Genomic DNA, 24,776 nt, shown 5'->3' with positions numbered 1-24,776 from the left:
GAATTCAAATATTTATTGGAGTTTAAATTGTTTGCATGCACAATGCCAGATTAGAAGTTAAGGCAATGGGGTGATAAATCAAAATGTATTTCCATTGTATGTTGTCTTAGAATAGATATCCTTATAAAATATCCAAAGGACTGACTGTTGCAGGTTAGAGAAGTAATTAGTGAGATGGCTGCCAATAGTCTTCGGTGTATAGCATTTGCTTACCAAAATTTGAATAACACATTGCTGCCAAACACTGAGGAGCATAAAGCAACTTGGAAAATTCCAGATAAGGAACTCACAATTATTGCAATTGTAGGCATAAAGGTATTTTTAAAGTATTGTTAGTTTGTTTCATATACCTATTTTATATATTTACTTTGGTAATAGAGATTCTAAACCTGGTAATTCAAACAGATAATTTTTAGGATTCTGCATGTAGAGACATGTTTTTCTATTGACATTACTGTCTAGGATACTGAAAATTTGTGTCTAAAGCTCTGGAAAATCAATACATAGAAATGAGAGAAAAATCATGCTGTCTGTGAGTAATGGAAATTAAATCTCATTTCATGTAATTAAAGAAAATGTGGGTCTATATTAATGCAAGGTGGCTGTGCCATTGTTGTACTTAATCCATCTCAATGCAAATGGCATGGAAAAATATATGATAAAATAATATGATGCTTTTGCATCAGGGATGTTATTTTTATGATCAGATTTAGAACAATGCAGATATAAGACAATTTACACAAGTTTGCGTGGTTTCTTGTGGATTGCGTGTGTGGATTTGGAGAGTTTGTTTGCTGCAATGATTTTCAGTGTTGCTGGTTTTGGTGTGGCTGAAGCAAAGATTCGATCCTAACTCCCTGCCTGTGCGACCTATCATTATGGGTATTGGCTCGAACGATTTCTATGCGTTGGGCAATATGTTTTGTAAGTTTTTAGCTCCTAATTTGGAGTCTCTGATTATAATGCAAATCGTACTTTTCCATCTTAGGCATGGGTTTTGGGGGTGCATAGGGATGCGTGCTAGGCGTTTGGGGGTATTTAGAAGCTCATTTTCAGTTGGTTCTTAGTCGCTTTATGCCTAGTGTTAGTTTGGGTGAGTTGTGGGGTGTTTTGAGTGAGTTTGGAGCAAGTTGGAAGCATTTTAGTTTGATTTTGTGTTGCTGGTTATGCATTTCCAGCTTGCTGTTGTCTATATCAGATTTTAGGAAGTTGGTGTTTGAGCTGGTTTGGTGATAGTTATCTTCTCTGATCAACATTATTCTTCTATTCTATCTTTCCTCTCTTTTGTAAGGTTGAATAGTAGTACTATCAACCATAAATGGAACACTCGCAGAGTACTCGGCGAGTTTTTTGCAAAAACTCGCCGAGGAATTGCCGAGTTTCTTTTAAAAACTCGGCTAGACTTAAAAAAGAGGCCCAAACATGTCAAAAAATTATCAATTTTTGTTTTTTTAGGTCGGTTTCATTCTCTTCATCAGAATATATACATGAAATATAATATTTAAGTATAAGTGGCATTTCAATGTTTTTTTCCTTTCTTACACTTAAAGTTATATTTCATGTATATATTGGCAAGATGTTTGAGAGTGGTTTCAGATCTCTAGGAGTTATAATGCAAATTCTAGGTTTTAGAAGATCCTTTAATTTTCGAGACAGTCAAATTTCAGTAATCATTATGCTCCTATCAACATTCTCTCGCTCTCTCTATCTCACTCACTTTATCTGCCTCGAATTTTAGACCTATCTATCTCCCTATCACTCTTCCTCTATCCGCCTCTCTACCACACTTCATCTCACTCTCTCCTCTCTCCCCCAAGATCTAGACCTATCTCTCTACCCCTCTTTTTCTCACCCTCAGAACCCGACGAGGGTGCTACTCTCAACCTAATTTTAATTTGCAGATGCTTGGTGGCAAAGTTGGGGTGGAAATACCCCAAATCTCAAAAAATTTGCCCTCAGAATCTTATGTCAACCTTGTAGTTCATCCAGTTGTGAGCACAATTAGAGCTTGTTTGAAGTCATCGACACGAAGAAGAGGAGCAAGTTAGCTCAAAAACGCCTCAATGACCTTGTCTTTGTGCAATATAATCTTTGATTCCGCATAAGGAAGGTAGAGGAAGTAGCAGATGTTCCACTTGACTTGGATGATATAGATCCTTACAGTGATTGGACATCACAGGAGTAGCCTCCATTGTTTTTTGAGGATGACAACATTGATTTGGAGAGGCAAGCTATGGAAGAGGAGGGGGGAGGGGGGTGGATTTGGTTTCACGTTGGATGACATTGAGGAGGAAGAGGATGAGGATGAGGAGTCATTGCCTGTGCCACAAGCAGGTGGAGACATAGCTTCATCTAGGATGGAGGATGAGCCATCCATACCGAGCGAGGAGGCACAGTCGCGCCCACTGCAGACTTCTAGGACTAGACCCTCTAGTTTTACCTCTCCCCTAGTTTTGGCTAGAGCTGGGAAGAGGAAGTTGTAATTGTAATTTTTAATGATGTATTTATTTTTGGTTTTACAAAAACTATTTACTATTTTGCTTCTAGGCTTCCAGCCATCAGCATTCCTCATGAGGATGCGATTTTGTAGACACTTTGCATTTAAATATATCTAGAATTAGCTTGTTTCTTTTGTGTTATCATTTATTGACTCATTGGATGCATCTTCTCATTAAATTTTGCAAAAAAAAATGCATTTTTTATTAAAAATAAGCGTGTTTTTAAGTTGCCGAGTTTATTCGATTTTTTCTCGAGTTTTTGCCAAGTTTTTTTCCTAGGGGCTTGGCGAGTTGAGCCGAGTCATGAGTAGTCCAACTATGCTATCAACTATTTCTGGATTGTAAGCATACCCACTAAAAAGTGGAAGAGGCCGGCTTGCCGCCTATATTTGATATTTGTAACTTAGTCCTCCCGTTGCATAAGCGGTTGAGTGATATTTGTTGTAATGATCCTCTTGTTGTATAAGCGGTTGAGTTGAGCTTAGTTATGTGTTCAGTTCTCCCGCTGAAATATTGCGGTGGAGTGATTTGTGCTTTGGAGTGTTTGTTCTCTTGGCTGGTTTACTGCCAAGTTTCTTTGATTACCCGTTGGATAAGTGGAAGGGACTGGCTTGCCACCCATTATTGTATTCAATACTTCAGCAGTTTACTATTAACGATCCCCTGCTACTGTATGCTCTCACCCTCCCAGTTTGGGCCCTTGGTGATCAAAAGGTGTTTCCTTCTTGCTAGTTTTGTTTTTTTAATTCTAACCCTAATGGGTGTGGTTGTGTGTGTAATCTTGTTAAAAATTAAAAAAAAAATTACGGGGGTTTATTACAGTTTCTCAACTAGGGGTTTATTTTAGGTCACGTTAGACTTGGACACCACTCCTCCATCCTCCACTTTTCAGCAAAACAAAAGCTTTCCCAGGAACAACAAACCCTTCTAGAAGCTTTTCAATCCACATAAGGGTAACACATCTGTAATATCCCAGTAATTTTTTTTTCAATTCATCCACAACAAATAACCCGTTAAGGTTAGAGGAATAATCCAAACAACTGAAAGGGAACCCTTCCACCTTTTGTTCACCGAGAGCCCAGACTGGGAGGGTGAGAGCATACGGTGTTCCGGGGATCTGTTGACGTGTATTTTGTACACAATCATACACAGAATAAAATACCCAAAGGCATCTTATCCTCTCTTGAATAAAGTCGCTAACTGCTGAAGATATCGCAAGAAGGATCAGTTAGGATGACTCCAATGTTCTTTTTAGTAGGGTCTCTACGTGTGGATAAGCACCAGTGGTCGTTGTGATTGCTGTGTCATCAAGGGGCCTTACGTCGCCGAAGATTTTAAACTAAACAAGCTTTTCAAAAAATATCAAAAGGATAGGGTTTGCAAGAGGTCTAATCTAGTCTAACCCTAAGAATGACTCAATGTGGACAAGACTTGGTGAGATTCTACCAACTTCAATATTGCCATAAATTAACAACTCAATTGAAATTGATGCGATCTTCTAAGGTAACAAATGATTTTTCAATACATCAAAGATCAAGGACACTACCACGAAGGTACATATCCAAGATACAACAACGATTGAAGGTTTAAGCGATTCAAGTATCTCCAGTCGACCACGCAAGGCGTTCCTACAATCAGCAAGAAGCTAGTGGTTTGGAAAGCGAATCCTACCAAAGATCAAGTCCAACACTTTGTCCTTCGAATTAACATACTACTTTGATTGAGAATGATTCAAGAAAAATGAACAACCATGAAGATAACCAAGAGAATTGCAACAAAACACCATAACTTCAATACTTTATTGATCTCAAAGCCATCATGCACAACAATTGTTTGAATTCCTTTCTCAAAGCTCAATCTAGCTACAAAAGTAAATTGCTTCTAAACTTTAATCTCTCTCTAATACATCAATAATCTGATCTTCTAATTTTCTAGTTCTAGTTACAAAATGAAAAAAGAAATGAGGGTATATATAGCATCCTCAATTACAATGAACGGTCCAGATCAAAATAAGATCAATGGCCAAGATTATGACACCTAAACCCTAATTAGGGTTTTTTACAACCATTACATAACATTTAATGCTTGACCAATGATAAAATTGTATTGCTTGGACACATGTCCTCTCTAGAAATTTCCACCAATGGATAGCTAGGGTAGTGTTGACGTGTATTTTGTACACGATCATACACAGAATAAAATACCATTAGGCATCTTATCCTCTCTTGAGAAAATAGTCTCTAACTGCTGAAGATCTGCAAAAAGGATCAGTTAGGTGGACTCCAAGGTTCTTTTAGTGGGGTCTCCACGTGTGGACAAGCTTTTTTAGTGGTATGATGTGATTTGCTGTTTCCTTCAAGGCTTCTTACGGATTCAATAGTTCGAAGGTTTTACTAATCTAAAAGGAACTTTCAAAAAAAAAGGAAAAAGGACAGGGTTTGAGTAAATCTAATCTAGTCTAATCCTATGAACGACTTAACATGAATGAGATTTGGCAAGACTCAACCAATTTCAATTTTGCCATAAGATAACAACTCAACTGAAATTAGTGCGATCTTCTAAGGTAATAATGGTGTTCAATGCATCAAAGATCAAGGACACTACTACGAAGGTACATATCCTAGATGCGAAAATGCTTGAAGGTTAAGGACTCAAAATGTTTTCCAGTCGACCACGCAAGGCGTTCCTACAATCAGCAAGAAGCTAGTGGTTTGGATTGCGAATCCTACCAAATATCAAATCTCACACTTAGTCTTTCAAATTAACAAACTACTTTGATTGAGCGTGATTCAAGTACATCCAACAACCATGAAGATAACTCAAGAAACTTGCAACAAAACACCATAACTTCAATATTTTATTGATTTCCAAGTCATCATATACAACAATTGCTTGAACTTCTCTCTTCAAGACTCAATCTTGCTACAACATAAAAATTGCTTACAACTCTATTCTCTATTTCTCTATTGACTATTCTGTTATTAATGAAATGAAAAATGGGGGTATAAATAGCATCCCCAGTTACAATGAAAGGTCCAGATTGAAAGTAAATCAATGGACAAGATCATGACACCTAAACCCTAATTAGGGTTTGTTACAAATGACCTCCTTTTTACTGAACAACATTAAATACATAGCCAAATATTAAATTTGGCACAAAAATCTAGGAGGTATCAGCCAATGAGAATTAAGATGTCATGTCATCTGTAACAACCTTTCATCTAGAATCTTATTCCCCTTCCAATTCTCTTTCTTAGCATATGCAATGAATTTTGTCACAATTCCTTCGATTTCTGTGCTTGGAATCTCGGGAAGATTCTTGATACTCTCTTCTAAGTGGATAACCTGATCAAATGCATCTAGAAGAGCTGTGTCCCAAGTAGGTTCAAGTTCCTTAGTTCTATCAATTAGGAGCATGGTGGCATACATCTGATCATACTGCTCATCTGTAACATCTGCGTCCTTGCGAAAGATGATCTTGATTCTATCTTCAAATTCTTGTAAATCCACATCTGTCTCGACCTCGATCCTTCTGCCAAGAATGGTACGAAGTACCTCAAATACTCTGTCCTGGATCGGATTGATCACCTCCTCAACTTGACCACATCTAATACTGATGTCCTCAAAGAGAACACTCTTTATATGGAGTAAGGTTGACCACTGAAACAAACTGTGAGAATCGCCCTCCAAGATCTTCTCTTGTGCTAAAATTCTTCTGGATGTATGTCTTATAACTTTCAAGACAGGAATGACAACGTCCTTGGTATGGGCAAATGCAGCTACTGTTGCCATCAATCTGTGGATTATCTCAAGAACTTGGATAGCCTGGTGGGTGATCTTCGACATCCTTGTAATAAACTCAATGGCCACCGTGTGAGATCTATCCATCCAATTACATGTACGCTGGACCATATTCCTGAATCTCTCTGCTTCATTGATTGATTGAAGGGGCAATGCCTGCAATGGCGATCTAACTGGATCCTGACGTCCCAAAGGTTCATTGATGTGACTGAAATATGTTCTCCATGCACCGACCTCTTTCTCAAGCTTTCTATTCTTTTCTACTTCTTCTCTGTTGTCATATGTGAACGTCCAACAAGGCTCTCTAGATCGATTGCACTGTCCTCGTCCTCCATTACGATCACCTTAGTCAATCTTTCCTTCAACCAATCTGGGATATTTGATCTTGTCTCTTGAACTTGAATTTCTTTGTGTACTACTTCTTCTTGTCTGGGAGGAGATGTTACTTCATTATCATTATCTAAATCATAGTCTTGGAGAGATCCATCGGATGAAACATGCTGTGCCTGTTCTTCCTCCTGTCTATCATTCTGTACCATCGATTCCATGGATTCTTCCACTCGAACTGTTCTATCTTCTGGCCTGGAAGAAGTACCTGGTGTTTGATCTTTGTTAGCACCTTGCTTTTTCTTGGAAGGCTCTTTCTTTTCTGATCTTTCCTTTCTCTTTGAACCTCTCGAATGGAGATTGCCCTCACTGGCACATCGAAGGTTACCTTCACCTGAATTCCTAGGATTAGGATTGCCTTCACTAACACTGGCTCCTCCTTCGGCTGGCTTTTCTTCCAAAGTAAAAGACATGGCTATGCCTTGTTCTCTCAACTTCTGATGTTGAATGTCTACCCATCTGCGAGTACAAGACAAGACTGGTGCCATCAATTCATCTAAATCCACGGCCTCGGGCTCATTCCAATTCAAACTTATTGTTTTGCTTTCTCTATCATATGAAGATTGGATGTGCCTGCCGTTGTCCTGAGCTTGGTCGGCTACTCTGTAAATCTTACATTTCCTGATGAAATCCAGAGGCAATCTAGAATGTATCTTTCGTTTCACTTCGAGATCATCTAGGAGATTCATCATAAAATCTTCAATCTGGTACTCATGTCTAAATCTTCTACTGACTGTCTCCTCTAAATGTCCATGAGGATCAAAACTATTCCTCCAAGCAAAAGATGAAAAAGGATACAAGGCTAACTCCCTCTGAAAAAGGATACAAGGCTAACTCCCTCTCTGCATCATCCATGGCTGAGACATTGGGACATACCTCAACTGAATTACCCAAAATAATAGGTACCTGAACTCCATTCTGATGTCTGTGTCTGAATGCCTTCACATATGCTGCCAACTGCCTTGTTACTTCAAGTAACACAATCCTGTCTGTCGGGTATCTCGGCAACATATATGGAGGTAAAGGACATCCATACACTCTAATGTAAGTGAACTTAGGAAACTGAATGAACCAAGCACCGTACCTCTTGATTAATTCCTGGGCATCTTGAGATAATCTGTTGTGAATCCCTCCTTGCAACGTCCTTGTGATGTTCATCGTGAAAGTATCATTGATTAACTTGTAGTTCTTCCCTGGTGGATGATGCAAGTAGGTATAGGATTCACAAACTCTGACCTCGCCGGGTCCTCTTCCAATCACTCCTCTGTGAGGTAGTCCTGCGTACTCAACGCTCCTGATTAAGGCATAAATGACGTATGAACTCATGTGGAAGGACTTAGTAGCCCTGAGTCTTCTCAACTGTACGTCTAAGCAATGGCTAATTATCCTAGCCCAATGTATTGTACCCTTCCCTTGAACAATCACCTGGATGAAATAAAACATCCATTTCTCAAAATAGAAGGCATGAGGTGCTCCTGTAACTCTGTTGAGCATGGTGATCAAATCTCTGTACTCCTCTTGGAAATCGATCCGGTGTGGTGTGTTCGGTACTTTGCTCAGACGGGGACGACTCTTGAGTAGCCAGTTCTTGTTGATTATGCTTAGACAAGCATCTGGATCATCATCGTACACTGATCTGGCTCCTTCAATGCTCTTGTATATCATGTCCCTGTGCTCTGGAAGATGGAAGGCTTCACTTATGGCCTCCTCTGAAAGGTACGCCAAAATGTTTCCCTCATTGGACACAATTGTCCTGGACTGTGGATTGTAATGACGGGCACACTCGATCATCAACTCGTGACACTGAATGGCTGGAGGAAAACCGGCCGCCTTAATGATGCCACTTTCTATTATTCTCCGGGCGACAGGTGATGGCTTGCCGATGTAAGGGACCTCTCGGAACTTCTTCGTGCTAAAGTTCCCCAAGTTTGTATCTCCAATGTTGCTCCACTTGGACACGATCTTGGTCTCCACTTCTTCAGTCTTCTGATCTTCTTTCATGAGAGCCGAGCGACTGGTGGATGCTCCCGCCTTTGGGGTCGCCATACCTACACAACATTTCATTATAAGAAATAGATTTTGCAATAAATAACGTAGATAAGAGAGATAGATTTTAGGAAACCTCATGATAAGTCCCTAGAGTTATCATTTCCTAAAATACAACGATTGAGCTAAGAGATTTTCAAGGATCAAAATTTGAAATATGACGATGAATGAATAAAACAATAACAATAAAATCGCCATACCTCGATAGAGAGAGCTAACTCTAGAATGCAAAAACAAAATTTGCCTAGGCAAAATTGAGGTATAAATAATCTTCAATATGATCCCCTCAAGATTGGCTTCGCCACCTCTGGATAGAATGTGATCTTCACTTATCGCCTTGGACGTGGTCTCAAATGGATCTTCAAATTCGCACAAATAAATCTCCAAGTCTTTAGCAAATTCGCCTTAGGCGTGATCTTCAAATTCGCACCACCTTTGGTTTGGAATCGCACCACCTTTGATAGCTAAGCGCGCCACCCTTGGATGAATGAAACTCGCACCACCTTGGATAATATTCGCACTATCTTTAAACACACTTAACACTTTCCTTTGTCTTCCTTGATTCGCATGTAGAGAGGTAAAATAATGATGTGAAAATAATAGTTTTCACCCCCCTATATATATAGCGCTCTCATCGATTTATCTCTTTGGCCGACTTGATGAAATATAACAATTTCAAACGATTTTTAAATGATTTGCAATGACATAACAAGGCCGACTTCCATATATGAGCGCTCAAATCGATTTTTTATTAATTAATTAATTAATTACTAATGCCTTGCGTTTTTTAATTGCAAATTTCGATTTTTTAAATAAGGCAAAAATAACTAATAAATGTTTAACGCCACATTAAATGCCAATAAAAATGGATTTTAATTTTTTAAATTGATTTAGCATTTAAAGAAAATTCAAATTATTTAATTTGGCGCCAAAAAATATGTAAATAGAGGGACGTACCTCATCGCTCTAGTCCCTTGGAGAGGGACAGGAGCGATTCACCATCTTTGGCATGATTCTTGCGTTTTCAACGTTCAACTCCTTCATTTTCACGTCCCAAATCGATCATCTGGTGGTCCTTCGAATTTGAATGCCTCTCTTGTGCGAGCAAGTGCGTCCCATGACCATTATCGCCCTGGTCCCTTGGAGAGGGACAGGAGCGATCTCCATGTTTTTGCGTTCACCTTGCATTTTTGACCTTCGAAATATCATTGCTTGTGTCCTTTGCGCTTATTTCCATTTGCTTTTGCAAGGTACCTTCGATGTTATAAGGATCATCGCCCTTGTCCCTTGGAGAGGGACAGGAGCGATCCACATGTTTTCCTTGGTCTTGGCGATTTTAAACTTCGATCCCTTTTGCAATGTCCTTCAAACGTTGTCCTTCGCACTACCTAACCTTGCTTCGCTTTGATCTTTGAAGGAACGGGAGTGTTTTAATAGCATCGCCTTGGTCCTTGTCCAAAGGACAGGAGCGATCTTGATTTTTTCACGTTCAATATGCATTTTTGACCTTCGATCCTTCATTGTGATGTTTTCCAAACGCCGCCCTTTGTCTTGCTTAACCTCGCCTTGCTTCGATTTTGGAGGAATATGAGCGTTTTTGATAGGATCGCCCTGGTCCTTGTCCAAAGGACAGGAGCGATGTGAGGCTTTTACATTATTTGGCGATGTTTGGACGTTCAAAACCCTTGCGAATTATCTTCAAACGATGCCTTGGACCATATGCTATCTTAGGACGTCTTGACTTAGCTTGAACTTGAAACAAACAAGGAATCCAAAGCAAATCGCCCTGGTCCCTTGGAGAGGGACAGGAGCGATATGGTTCCTAGATCCATTTTGGTGATTATTTAACGTTCAAAACTCTTGTTTATCATCTTGTTGTCGTACCATGGACCCTCTAAAATATTGCAATGTCTTGTCCTTACGTAAATTTTGCATGAAATGGCCAATGCATCTAACATCGCCCTGGTTCCTTCCTGAGGGACAGGAGCGATCTATGTTATAGGGTGTCAATTTCTTCATTTTAACGTCCTTTAAGTGTTTACGCATGATGAAAGCGCCTTGAAATGTCCTCGCCACCTTTTGTCCTGGCTTGGATCGGTCTTGAACCTTGGAGGGACGACCTTGAACTTGAGAGGGACGTATCTTCACCATTGTATCGCCCTGGTCCCTTGGAGAGGGACAGGAGCGATTTTTTCCTTGTGGCTTTCATCTTACTTTGCCATGCTCTGAGTTTATATCCAACGGATTCGTCCTTCTTCACTCTATCCACCCATGCCTTGACATTGTTTGGAATTTTGCAAAAAGAGGTAATTATATCAAAAATCGCTCTGGTCCCTTCCTGAGGGACAGGAGCGAACTAGGCATTTAGCACTGTTATGGGCGTCCCAAAAATCTTCAATTTATATTCAATGCGTTCATCTCATGTTTTCCCTTGTTTTTGAACGTAAACTTGCCTTGACCCTTGTCTGGATTTTGCAAAATGGAGGAAATCGCTCTGGTCCCTGGGAGAGGGACGAGAGCTACAAGGTACCTCGCCCTGGTCCCTTGGAGAGGGACAGGAGCGATTTAGTCAATATAGGTCATTTTCCTTCATTTTTTGCATCTCAAATTATATTCATTTGGCAAAGCATCTTCCCTTGGACGTCCTCAAATTGCTAAACTTTCAAAATCTTACAAGGACAAGACGAAATTTGAATTGCAGCTCTGGTCCTTCACTGAGGGACAGGAGCGATTTTCTTCCTGGAGGCCTTTCTGTGCTCATGAAAATCTTCAATTTATATTCAATGGAAAGATCTTGTCGTTCTCCATCACTTCAAACGTAAACTTCGTCTGGACTCTGCAAGGACAATGAGATATTTGAAATTGAGCTCCCGTCCTTCACTGAGGGACAGGAGCGATTTTGCTCCTACAGGCCAAAATAACAAGATTTTTCACATTTTAACACTTCACGAGGCGAAAACAAATCAATTCCAATGCCCAGGATCAAACTTCAAAAAAGTCAAAATTTGGTCAAAATATTCAATCAGACAAAAATTCACATTGACGGTCATCATTTAGACAAGTTTAAGCTTTGCATGAACATTCCAATTGAAAATTAGACCATTTTGGCGAATTTATTGCATTCAAAATTTGCATTCTAGAAAAGAAGCTCAAAAAAAACTCTCAAAAGCGACTGGATTTTGGCTTGAAAAGGCAATATTTAAAACCCTAAGGCTTGGCCCTAAATCCAGACAACTAACTAACTAACAAAACCCTAAAAACGAAAGCGAAAACGAACAAAAAACAAGCAAAAAGAGGGGGTCCCCATTTGCGATGGGGCGATGTGTGAAATGGTCACAACAGGTAGGTACATCGGAGTTCGTGCCACCTTCTATGAATTAGGTACATTGAACCTGGACATTGTTGAGGTGGACCAATCCGACTGGAGGAGTGATGACTAGGATGCCACCTCGTCTGACACTTGTAGCTTGGTAAATATTCAATTTGATGTCGTTGAGAAGCTATCTTTAATTAGCTCTTGTTCTAACTCCTTCTGTCCTTGATTCGCAGGATGATTGATGTACCTCGCCTTGGAATGCTGGATTGGAAGAGGTTGCCTTGTCAACGCTAGACTGGAGGAGGTTGCCCTTATCTTTGCTTGATCGTCCTTGATGAGACCGTCCTTGATCTGGCTTGATTTTCCTTGAGAAGAGTCTTTCGACTTGTAGATCTTTCGAGCCTGGGAGTCGCCATCTTGATACCTACACAACATTTCATAATAAGTAATAGATTTTGCAATGTATAACTATAGATTAGAGATTAAATTTAGGAAACTTCATGATAAGTCTTTGAGTTATCATTTCCTAAATTCGATTGAGCTAATGGAATTTCAAAATTTCAAAATTCAAAATTAAGACAAGGGATCTTTGCCATACCTCTCTTGCGAGCTAACTCTGAAAAGGCAAAATAAGGCGATTTGCCTAGGCAAAAATCGATGTTTGGAAGATTTCAACGTGATTCCCTTCAAACGAACGTTCTCCTTAACAACTTCGCCACCTTTGGGGGGGTCTTTGATGTGATGATAGCAAGTTCGCCTCACTTGAAACTAAGTTCGCACTCCCCTTTGATGATGCTTCGCACCTCCTTTTGATGAAACTCGCACCTCTTGTCTTCTTGATATTTCGCATATGAAAGGATGAATATGATGGTTTGAAATGAGATATCACATCCTCATTATATAGGCGCTCACCCTCTAATTGCACATAGGCCGACTTTTGGAAATAAGGCAAAATAAAAACAAATTTTAAATAAAAATCAAGGCCGACCTTGCAAAACACTTAAAATAAACCCAAGCGCTCTTTCTTTAAATAATTAATTAAATAAATGCCTTGTAATTAATTATTTCAATTTTTTAAAAGGCAAAATTAATTAATTAAATGTCTTGTGCGCACCTATTAAATGCCCATTTTATCGAAATTTAGCATTTGAAATAATTTGAAAATGGTGTTAGCGCCAAAACATGAGAGAGGTAAGGGTACAAACCATATCGCTCTGGTCCCTGGCTGAGGGACAGGAGCACTTTAGCATCTTGATCTTGATTTTCATGCCTTTTACGTTCAAAACCACTTCCTCCACGTCAAAATTGGCACCTTCGTTGGGTTTCTCGAGCTTGATTGATTCAATTTTGTGGATAAATGCCTCTTAAGGTCAATATCGCCCTGGTCCCTTGGTGAGGGACAGGAGCGAACCTTGTGTTCTCCTTAATCCTTGTCTCTTTGGTCACCAATTTTCATCACTAGGCAAGTAACAACGTTACCCCTTCACTCCACGCATACTTTACTTGGCTTTTACAAAGCACATTTGATGTTTGAAGGATTTTCGCCCTGGTCCCTTGGTGAGGGACAGGAGCGATCCTTGTGTTCTAGCCAAAATTCGTCATTTTTTAACCTTAGCTTCTTGTTCATCACCTTCCAAATGACATTTTCAACCTTGTATAATCTTGCTTTGACGTGATCTTTTGGGACGAATGATTGATTTAATTAATATCGCCCTGGTCCTTGACTGAAGGACAGGAGCGATCCTTGGTGTCCTGGGCTCATCCTTGTTTCTATCAACTCGCAAACGCCTTCACAGTGTAAAACAATGTCCTTTGGTCCTTCTTGAACATTTGAAATGTGATTAACATTCAAAACTTGAACCCCCATAGAGATTTCGCTCTGGTCCCTGACTGAGGGACAGGAGCGAACTTTAGGCATATCGTGTGAATCCTTCATCATATTGACTTGCAATTGTCTTTGAGGCGCAAAATGATGTTCCTTACTCCCTTTCGAACACTTGAAATGTGAGTGGCAACTTAAATTTGGACACATTTAAACATTTCGCTCTGGTCCCTTAGAGAGGGACAGTAGCGAACTTGGGCATATAGTGCAAATCCTTCATCTTTGGCGATCTTTGTAACTTCATTCTTTGTCGAGGCGATCCAGACATCATTGCTTCCTTGTACCCTGACTTGGAGTGACCTTAAACTTGAAAGAAAGGCAACATAACTAACATTTCGCCCTGGTCCCTGGCTGAGGGACAGGAGCGAACTTACACTTGTAGGCTCAATCGTGATTTGCTAACTTCCAAATTTATCTTCAACGGATTCGTTGTGCCCCCTTTCACTTATCCTTGGCATGGCATTCGTTTTATCTTGTTGCGAATTTGATCTAAGGAAGAAATCGCTCTGGTCCCTGACTGAGGGATAGGAGCGCCTAGGCAAATATGGGCCTCGCTTCGGTGTCTTGCAATCTTCAATTTGTCTTCAATGGGTCCGTTACACCTTCTTTGCTTTCCTCAAACCTAATCTTCACTTGATCTTTGCCCAAATTTTGCCCTATAAGGAATTTCGCTCTGGTCCCTGGGAGAGGGACAGGAGCTACCATTAAAGTTCGCCCTGGTCCTTGACTGAAGGACAGGAGCGATTTTGCCTCTAGGTCAAATTTTCCTCATGATTGCACCTCCAAGTTATATTCAACTGATGAAATGTACCCCCTTGGTTCTCCTCAAGTCGTGAAATTGTTGAGATCTTGCAAGGGCAAGGTAATTTTAGGTTTTAAGCTTCGGTCCTTCAGTGAGGGACAGGAGCGATTTTTGTTCCTGGCACATTCCCATGTTTGCGAATTTCTTCAAATTATATTCAACGGGAAGAACATGCCTCCCTTTATCTCTTCCAATCCGAAATTCGTCTTGATCCTGCAAAGACAGTAAAATTTTGAAAAACAAGCTCCGGTCCTTCAGTGAGGGACAGGAGCGATTTTGCTTCCACAGGTCAAAATATCAAGATTTCAGGACTTCAATCACTTCACAAGGCAAAAACAAGTCATTTCCAATGTCCGGGATCAATTATCAAAATTTTCAAAATTTGGTCAAAATACTCAATCGGACCAAAATCAAAATCTCATCATTAACACTTAGACAAATTTGGACTTTGCATCAAAATTTCGACTGAAACTAGACCAACCTGCTTGGCCTCTGGCGAATTCACTTTATTTCCAAAATTGCATCCTACGGGAGGAAGCTCAAAAGCTCTCAAGGTGGATTGGACTCTGGCCTGAAATCACAGTAACGGAAACCCTAAGGCTTGACCTTAGTCCAGACAACTGACACACTAAATCAAAACCCTAAAAAGCAAAGAGAAAGGCGAGCACAAACGAGCAAAAAGAGGGGGTCCCCATTTTAATGGGGCGATGTGTGAAATGGTCAACATCTGGCGACACCACTGAGAAATGTTGAAAAACATTTGGGAATCAATCTTTCTAGAAGAAAACTCAGAAAATCTCCTTCAACAGAACCAGGAGTTAAGAAACACTTACAAGAAGAGACCATCATATTGAGACAAAGTATCAAGTCCACAGTTACCCATGTGTGTGCAAATGCGTTAATTCCCCTCAACAAGACAATCATGATCTTCAGGTTCCCCTGTGATAAGCTACGTAGTTTGTCTAGACTCCAAAAGCATCCTGGATAGAGCCTCGCTACCAGTCAGACGTCCATAGTCCTGACAAGGTTATCGCCGCAAGCTCACAAACATTGGTCCATTGCCAGCCAGGCGTCTATAGCCCCGATGGAGTTACTCGTAAATTCCCTTTTAGCCAATTTGATATTTCTTTGTCAACTCATTTTCTTTTTGATTTTTTCTTTTCTCATTTTCTCATCTTTTCATTTTGATACTGCTTTTCAGTTCTGTCAATTCTTTTGGCTCGTGAGCAGTGAAGCTCACTAGGGTTTGAGGATTGCGGTGGCGCTGAAGTCAGACTTTAGATTTTTCACTGATCACAGCTTCGCCTGGAAACCATAACGACTCGGAGATTATAAGTGTGAAAAGATATAATAACTGGAGGACAAAAATACGTGAGTTCAATAAGCTAATCTTACTTCAATGTAAATACGTCCTGACTCAAAGCCTTATTAAAAGAAACTCCCTTTGTAGTTCCAAAAGACCTCATGATTGTCCAAATGCAACCAACAACCTAGGGGGAAGTCAGAGCGCTACATAACAAAAATCACCCAATTTCAAATGGATACCCCTCAGGACAAAACAACTAACCTAAGACAAAACACCTAAACTAAAAATGAAAACAAAGCAGAAAGGCAAACCAAAACGAAAGAAAAGCAAACAAACGAAAAACAACGAAAGCAAACTAAACTAACCATGTACAAGGGAAGGCCTTGGGCATCTTAAGATTGGAAATAATGTTTGAGATATCTCCCATTGACAGGCAATGGGATGTCTTCTCTAGTTAATGTCTTCAACCTAAATGCATTTTCTCCCAATATCTCTGAAATTTGATAAGGGCCTTTCCAAAGCCTATCAAACTTGTCATGTTCTCCTCTTTTCTCGTGTGCTTTGTCCCAGTATAGGACGAGATCTGAGATCCGGAATGCTTTGACTCTAGCTTGTCGATCGAACCATCTTTTCACCACTCCTTGGTGTTTTGCAAAGTTTTCCAATGCTTGATCTCTCTTTTCTTCCAGATTCATTAACTGTGTCAATCGGGCTTGAACGACATCGGTGTCTTCCATGTGCTCCTGAATAAATCTCAAAGTTGGGATCCTGAGTTGCATGGGAAAGACTGGATCTTGGCCATAAACCAGAAAATAAGGTGAAATGCCTAATGCGTTCTTGGTCCTGATTCTGTCTGCCCATAAGGCAAATCTTAATTGGGTATGCCATTCTCTCGGACTTCTTTCTAGCAATTTCTTGATAACACTGAGTAAGTTCTTGTTGGTTGACTCAGCTAACCCATTACCTTGAGGATAATAATTTGATGAAAATTTGAGGGTTATTCCATATTCAAAAGCCCAATTTGAGAATCTCAATGATGTAAATGCCGATCCATTGTCGCAAACCAACGCATAAGGACATCCAAACCTTGTGATTACGTTTTCCTCCAAGAATTTGATTACAACTTCAGTAGTGCAAACTTTGAGTGCCTGTGCCTCTGACCATCTGGTACAATAATCAGTAGCTGTGATGATATACTTGTGTTGTGCCGAGGATGCGGGGTTGATGACACCAATAAAATCCATTCCGCATTTGGCAAATGGTCTAGCTTCAATCACTGGGTTCAGTGGCATAGCAGGATTTCTTTCTCTAAAAGCTGCGACTTGGCATGTGTGGCAAGTCCTGATGTGATTAAATGTATCTTTGAAAAGTGTAGGCCAATAATATCCTGCCCTTAGGATCTGGTGAGCTGTAGCAAGGTTAGCTCCATGTCCGGTTCCAAACTTGGAATGAAAATGTTCGATTATCTGTTTAGCTTCATCTTTGCCAACACACCTCAGATATATTCCTTCATGATTTCTGCGATATAGAATAGATCCTTGAAGCATGTAATGTTGACACTTTATCCTTAGTGCTCTTTTCTGCACGGGTGTCATGCGAGCAGGACATCTGTGATTAAGCAAGTATGTCACAATATCTTTGTACCATTCATCAGGGGTGACATCCTCTAATTCGTAGATTTGCTGGACTAATCCTGGTCCATCAATCGCCAATGTCTGCGCCAAAGCTTGTCCTCGAACAAGTTTCATGGGCTGGATTTCAATATCAAATTCTTGGATAATGGCGACCCACTTACCTCTTCTTTCTCCTAATTCATTTTGCATGAGAAGAGTCTTGACTGCCGCATCTGGCACTATTGCATAAATTTTGGCCCTCAAAAGGTAATGTCTGAATTTCTTAACGGCCTTTACCAGTGCGTATGCTTGTTTTTCAATGTTGGGATATCGGAGTTCTGCATCTTTCAGTGGGGTGCTCATAAATGCAATTGGATTTTCGTCCCTTTCTTCACCTCTCTGGGTAAGAATGGCGGCACAAGTGTAGTCGGAAGCGAAGGAATATAGATAGAAGGGCTTGAGGTAATCAGGACTGATTAGTACTGGTGCTCCTGCGATTGCCGTCTTTATCTCCTCAAATGCTCTTTTTGCTTGTGGTGACCATTCAATCTTTGCGTCCTTCTTCAGCATCTCATTCAAAGGTCTGACTATTTCAGCAAATCCGGTAATGAATTTTCTGACAAAGTTGATCTTGCCGAAAAATGATTTGAGTTCCTTCTTACTAGCCGGCAAATTGATGGTGGATATAGCCTTTACTCTTTCAGGATCGATGGAGATTCCTCTTTCTGAAATGACATGTCCTAAAAGTTTTCCTTCTGTTACCCCAAATATGCATTTCTTAGGATTGAGAGAGACACCGTATCTTCTGCATCTTTGGAAGACTCTTCTTAAGTCGCCCACATGATCTTCTCTTTGCCTGGACAAATCTGTGATGTCATCCATATATATAATAATGCATTTTCCGATTAAGTCTCTGAAAGCGATATCCATGGCTCTCTGGAATGTGGCCCCGGCATTTATAAGTCCAAAAGGCATTCTCTTATATGCAAATGTTCCCCATTTAGTGGTAAAAGCAGTCTTTAGTCGATCTTCGGGCTTGACCAGAACTTGGTTATATCCTGAATATCCATCTAGAAAGGACATCATCTGAGACCCGTTGACAATCTGCAATACTTCATCTAGTGATGGTAGCGGATAATTGTCCTTTTCTGATGCTCGGTTGAGATTTCTGAAATCAACACACAATCTAATCTCTCCATTTTTCTTTCTGACAGGAACCAGGTTGGCGACCCACGTCGAATGTCTTACTGGGAAGATGATCTTGGCTGAGAGCAGCTTCTTCACTTCTTGGTATATCAAGGGTTCCAACAAAGGATTAACCGGTCTTTGTCTTTGCCTAAATGGCTTGCTTCTTGGCTTCAAATGGATTGTGTGAGTAATAATTGCAGTGTCGTAAGTCTTGAGATCTTCATAACTCCACGCAATGACATCTGGGAAATCCCTCATGTTTTTTAGGATTCCATTTCTTTCAGTTGCTGTGCAAGACTTACCAATAAACACATTCTTAGTTTGTATATCATCACCTAAATTGATTGTGTCGCACATGTTTCCTTCCATGCTGTGGTTCTTCTTCTCTTTCAATTTGTTAGGATCAAAAATTCTCTCCAATTCTACCATTCCTTTTGGAATAGTGTTTGTCTTTAAATTCAAAACTCCTTCGGCATCAAATTCTGCTTCTCCCACTTCTTCTTCATCAATGATCTGGGCTAGGAAGACATCTGTGTTGGTTAAGAAATCGAGTATGTGCTTGTCGTCTTCGAAAACTTGAAAATTGGTGATGTTATCTGGGACCGAAGGGACTGATGTTAATTCAACTGTGAACTTCTTCAATCCTTCCATTGCCAATGGTATCAACGAACTGGCGGCTTGTGCAAGGGAATTAGCCACTTGATTTTGATGCCTATATATAGAATTGATGTTGAAAGCTTCAAAACTCTCAATGAGATCCCAGACTCGATTTCTGTATCTAGTCAATCTTTTGTCATGGCAAACATACTGCTTCCTGATTTGCCTTATAGCTATCTCTAAGTCTCCATACACTTGCAGTATTTTCGCCCCTTTTTTGATGGCTAACAATAATCCATGAATCAAGGATTCATATTCAGCTACATTGTTGGTGCAAGGAAATTGTAATCTGTGAGCGGCAAGGTAGGTCTCTCCTGTTGGGCTAATTAATTCATAGCCAGCTCCAGATCCTTGTTTAGACTTAGATCCATCGAACCTTAATGTCCATATTGTATTTTCTTGATTTCCTGTCTCTGGGCCTTCCTGACTTTCAGTTGTTGTATCGGATAAGGTTTCATTTTCCACAAAACTCTCGGTCTCTGAATCTTGAATTTCTTCTAAGATCAATGTCTGTGGGGCTCTTTTGTATACTTGTTCTAATGCAGTCTGACATAAAGCACAAGATAGTTCTGAATGGATGGCATTGTGAATCCTACACCAATTTGGAAGAAGCAAATCTCGAACGGATGCTAAGTTACCAAGTTGCACACTTTGCTGTATGTTTCTATGTACGAATCTCCTGAAATTTTCAAACATTCCATCGTCTTCTTGGTCGGATCCTTGATCACTTTCGACGACGATTTCTGTAGATTCCATCACTTCTTGCTGGTCATCTTTATCTTGTATGTTTTGTATCATCAAGATTTCTTCCACCTTAGGCTTGTATGTTCCTAGGTCTGACTCTAAGAACAGGACCTCATTGTCTTCCCCGTACTCGGTTATCATAAGTCTCAATCTTGGGGTGCTATCGATCTTGATTTGGTTTGGGACTCCTCTCCATGGTAGCCACATGTGTGCGAAATCAGTCGATACATATCCATTCAATTTTCGGGACCAATCTCTACTCAGGAGCATCCCATATGAATCAGGAATATCCACCACTGAAATGTCTATGAAATTTTGAACTCTTGGGTCTGCGGCCAATTGCATGTGAATATTGTTCAACTCGCCCATGACTGGAACTTCTGTCTTGTCTAACTGGGTGACCTTTCTTTTGGTAGGGGCGGGAGTTATTCCTAGTCTTTGACAGACAGCCAGGGGCATCACATTACTGGAAGCTCTTGAATCATAAAGGCAATTGTGTAATAATTTTCCAAAAATTCTAACTGATAACAGGAACGGGGCTGGTTCATCTTTTCCTTGAGAAAGGGCTGAAGAATCCCCACTGTGTTCTTGATGTTTCACTTCATTAACCTTTGAATGACTGTCTTTTGCTAGACTCTCTTCTTTTGAGTGATCTGCTTTGTTTGAAGATTTCCCTTTCTTGGCCACATCTTTCTTAATTGCAACTTCCTTTTCTGGAAGAATCTGGCTAGTGGCGAGGCCTTCTTTGATAGTAGGCTGAGTTTTCTTAGTCTCGCCCCTTTTGAGTAATACCTTTCCTTCCAACATATCTTCCCTTTTGGCTGGGAAGGTTATGGTCTGGACCATGCATTCATTTTGTTCGGATTGTCCTTGGTCATTGGCTTCCTCTTGGGTCACATTGATAGTAGCTTGAGCTCTGTTGGTCGAGTCCTGAACATTTGACCTTACTGTACTAGACTCACTCAAACTATTGATCACTACATCTTTGATTTTTGAAACTTTGAGCAACTCGTAAAGTGGTAGACTAACTTTTACTTTCTTGAGTTCCTCTAACACCAACGTGGCCAGTCTTTTCATTTCATTGCCCACGGGGGGTGTAATATTCCTCTGTCTGTATTCTTGCGTGTTTTGTGGATATTCTGGATTGTTGCTGGCTTGGGGATCGGGAGGAGTAGAGAAATTGAAGCCTCCAAAGTCCACCCTTGAAGCATGTCTCCCAAAACTCCGCCCAAGGTGCTGCTGAGTGGATGTCTATGAAAGTCCGCCCATGATGCCAAGTCTCCAAAGTCCACCCTGTGGAGAGGTTAAAGTCCACCCAAGATGATGAGTGTTTTGCCTTGAGCTCTCCAAAGTCCGCCTTAGTATGGACATATGCAATTTAAGGAGTGGTTTGAAGTCTGCCTTCTTGAAGATTGTTCCAAGTTTTGATCCACTTATGCCTAAAAGTCCGCCTTGAGGGAGATCTGGTTAAAAGGCAAGGTACACATGTTTCATGAAGTCCGCTTTGTGGGGTGAAGGCAAATTTCAAGTGTAAGAAGAACTCCGCCTTTAAGATGTTAAGGGTAGCAAGAGGTAAGTCTAAGGCAAGCAAAAGTCCGCCTTGGAAGGCATGAAAGATGATTTCAAAGTAAAGAAAGTCCACTCTACTTGGAAGTTGAAAGATGATGCCTATGTCTAGAAAGTTAGCCCAACCTTGCAACAAGTTAGAGATATGACCAACAAGGTCCGCCTTGAGAAAGATGTGGTTAAGTTAAGACATGAAGTGCACATAAACATAAGGAAAGTTATAAAAGTCCGACTTTGCCTTGCAACACAATGAGAAACAAACTTCATGAAGTCTGCCTAAGTCAAAGGTGAAGCCAAAAATATTTGCTAAGTATTGAGAATAGGGAATATTCCTTGGTGATGTCATCCAAATCTTCAAAGATTAGAGCTAAGTTCCAAATTGGAAAGTTTAAAAAGAGATATTTGAAGATCAAATATGAAGTGGAAAATCAAATTAGAAAGTTGTAAAATGAAGGATTCGAACTTAAGGAAGATGGCATTGCAACTCAAAATCAAATTGGAAACTTTCTCAAGGTTGAAATCGAATTAGAAACATGAATTGGAAAAGATCTGCGTGTTTCTAATTGCAAATTCAAACTTCATTACAAATACCTTCTTCACTTCTTCATTCTCACACATAAGGTTCGAACTTTCTGAGCAAGTTAAGAGTAATATCGAGAGTTATTTTGCAGGTTGAGAGTTATTTCAAAGAAGATTTCGCAGATTGGAGGTGTTGCAGGGTGATCTCTTGCAGATTGAGCGAACTTTTGAAGGAGTTTTAATTTTTCAACCTCATTCTTATCAAGTATCTGCAGATTTTGGAGTCCAATCAACTAGAAGAAGGAAGAACTTCCAAGTTTTCTGAGTTTTGTTTCTTCTATATTCTCATTTTTGTCAAAGGTGAAGTTGAGTGGTGGGCAGACTTATCAATTTTCTCAATTTTTTTGAGTGTATTGGAGGTGTCTTTATCAGGTTTATCCAAAATTTTGATAAGAGGATCATTTTGGATTGAATGTTCTTTCTTTCAAGCATGACCTTCTAAGTGTTTCAAAGCTAAAAGTATTGAGAAATCGGAAGATCAAAGCATTCTGCCATCTAACCTTCGAAACTTTGCACTAAAAGATAGATTTCTAACTTAATTTCCTTTGGTTTTGCAGATCGCAGATGGTAGTAGAATCGGGATCATCTTAGAGATCGCATCTGGAGTTTCAAGCCAAACGGAGGATTGAGGACAAGTTCACGAGCAAGGTTCATCCGAGCGTGAAGATCAAAATTTGGCTAAGTATGGGAAATGTTTCACAAAGAAAATTCCAATTTCCTCAATTATGATGAAGGCATGGAGAAATTCTTCTCCAAATTTCAGGGTATCAAGAAGGAGGGTATGATCATAGCGAATGTGTGAACAACTTGATCCTATCATTTCATATTTGCAAGAGGTTATCTAGAGCTTTTACCCTCCTCCCACCAACATAAATTGACAGCTGAAGGTTGGATCATCATGGAAAACACAAATGGAGTTTCAAGCCAAATTTAGAATTGAAGATAGGACCATGAGTAAGGTTCGTCCGAGCATAGAGAGGGCCAAAATTTGGTCAAGTATGAGAAATACTTCACGAAGGGATTTCTTCTCCAAATTTGAGGCACTTGAAAGAATCTTGAGGCATCAAGAAAGAAAAGTTCTCAGACTTGGTGAAAATATGGGAAAGTTAAATAAATTTCCAACTTCTTGAAGGATTTCATCTCTTGAAGGAATTAAAAAAAACAAGCTCCCAAGCAAAATCAAATGGCGACAAGAAGGAATCAAATTTCCATACTTAGACAATTTCTTGACGCAAATTGGAGAATTCAAGGAAGACATCCAACACGTTGAGGTGTCGCCTCGTCATCTTTCGACCAATCAGATTGCTCCAAGTCAGCATGTCCAGGTTCAATGAACTTGACTTATCCAGAAGCTTCTAGAAGGGCACACTTCACAATGCAACAACCTTCTATTTTCATTGATGGTTCATATTTAGCAAGAAGGACAAGTGTCCCAAATGTAATTTTCTTATTGGTCGAGGGTAGTTAGTTTTGGGAAACCCTAATTAGGGTTTGTAGCTTTCAATCTGGGCCCTTGATCACTGTTTGATCTCGGTTGTTCATTGATTTTTGAAAAACTATATAAGGCTACCTCCTCTCATTTGGAGAGTGTGAGGTTTTTGACATATTGTTGCGTGAAGGTCATTTTCGAATAATATATTGCATGTGCGCTTTCTCTTAAGGCTTTGTAATCTCTATTGTTTGAATGATTAGCATGGTTTCAATTTCCTCAACACTTTAGTTAAAATTAATTTAGATTTGCTTTCATGTTATTAGAACTACATAACCCGGGGACGCGTCCCTGGGTTAAAATCCCCAGTCCCCGTACCGGGGATGTTTCGGGGACTTGGGGACGGCTAGGAGACGCCCCCTCGCCGTCCCCAAAATTGCAAAATTTGTGGGAAATGTCTCGGAAACTTGGGGACGGTAGTGACTCTCAAAGGGGACGTCCCCCCGTCCCCAATATGGTTTGGGGACGTCCCCTAACCGTCCCGGGGACGGCCAGCCGTCCCCCTTTTCCTAGCACATTTAAAAAACAAAAAAAGACTCAAATACTCAAAAAAACATTTTTTTATTTTATTACAGGTCTATAAAATTGGATTTTCATTAATATGATGGGTAAACATGTCCGAATCACTTCCAAAAGCACTTAGAAATAATGAGCAGCAGCCTGGCAATAAATTTCACAAACACTTAGAATGCGGTAGTGCGTAAAAAAGTGGTTGTAGGTCTGCAATATTGGACTTTTCACAATTATGAAAGGTAAACTGGTCTGAATCATAGCCAAAAGCACTCAGAAATATGAATAACAGCTTGGTATAGAATTTCACAAACATCCAAAACTTTGTAGTGCATAAAGAAGCGGTTGTAGGTCATAATAGAAATGGAAGACTATCAAAATATCCTTCAACC

General features: G+C 40.1%; 1 protein-coding gene across 11 annotated transcripts in view; it reads left to right on the top strand.

Annotated features, from left to right (window-relative positions):
- LOC131077819 (calcium-transporting ATPase 5, plasma membrane-type) overlaps positions 1-24,776 on the top strand; it is a 270,864-nt gene that overhangs the window by 149,823 nt on the left and 96,265 nt on the right. For 10 of the 11 annotated variants that reach the window (XM_058015409.2, XM_058015396.2, XM_058015413.2 and 7 more), the window contains one exon: positions 154-315. The exons of the other annotated variant lie outside the window; for it this stretch is intronic. In XM_058015409.2, the coding sequence (XP_057871392.2) occupies positions 154-315 (162 nt within the window). The remainder of the gene's footprint in view (positions 1-153; positions 316-24,776) is intronic. 11 annotated transcript variants of the gene reach the window in all.

Source organism: Cryptomeria japonica, chromosome 6 (genome assembly GCF_030272615.1).
Source record: "Cryptomeria japonica chromosome 6, Sugi_1.0, whole genome shotgun sequence".
Lineage (NCBI taxonomy): Eukaryota > Viridiplantae > Streptophyta > Pinopsida > Cupressales > Cupressaceae > Cryptomeria > Cryptomeria japonica.
The sequence above is the reverse complement of the archived record's forward strand: the minus strand, read 5'-3'. Positions and strand labels throughout refer to the sequence as shown.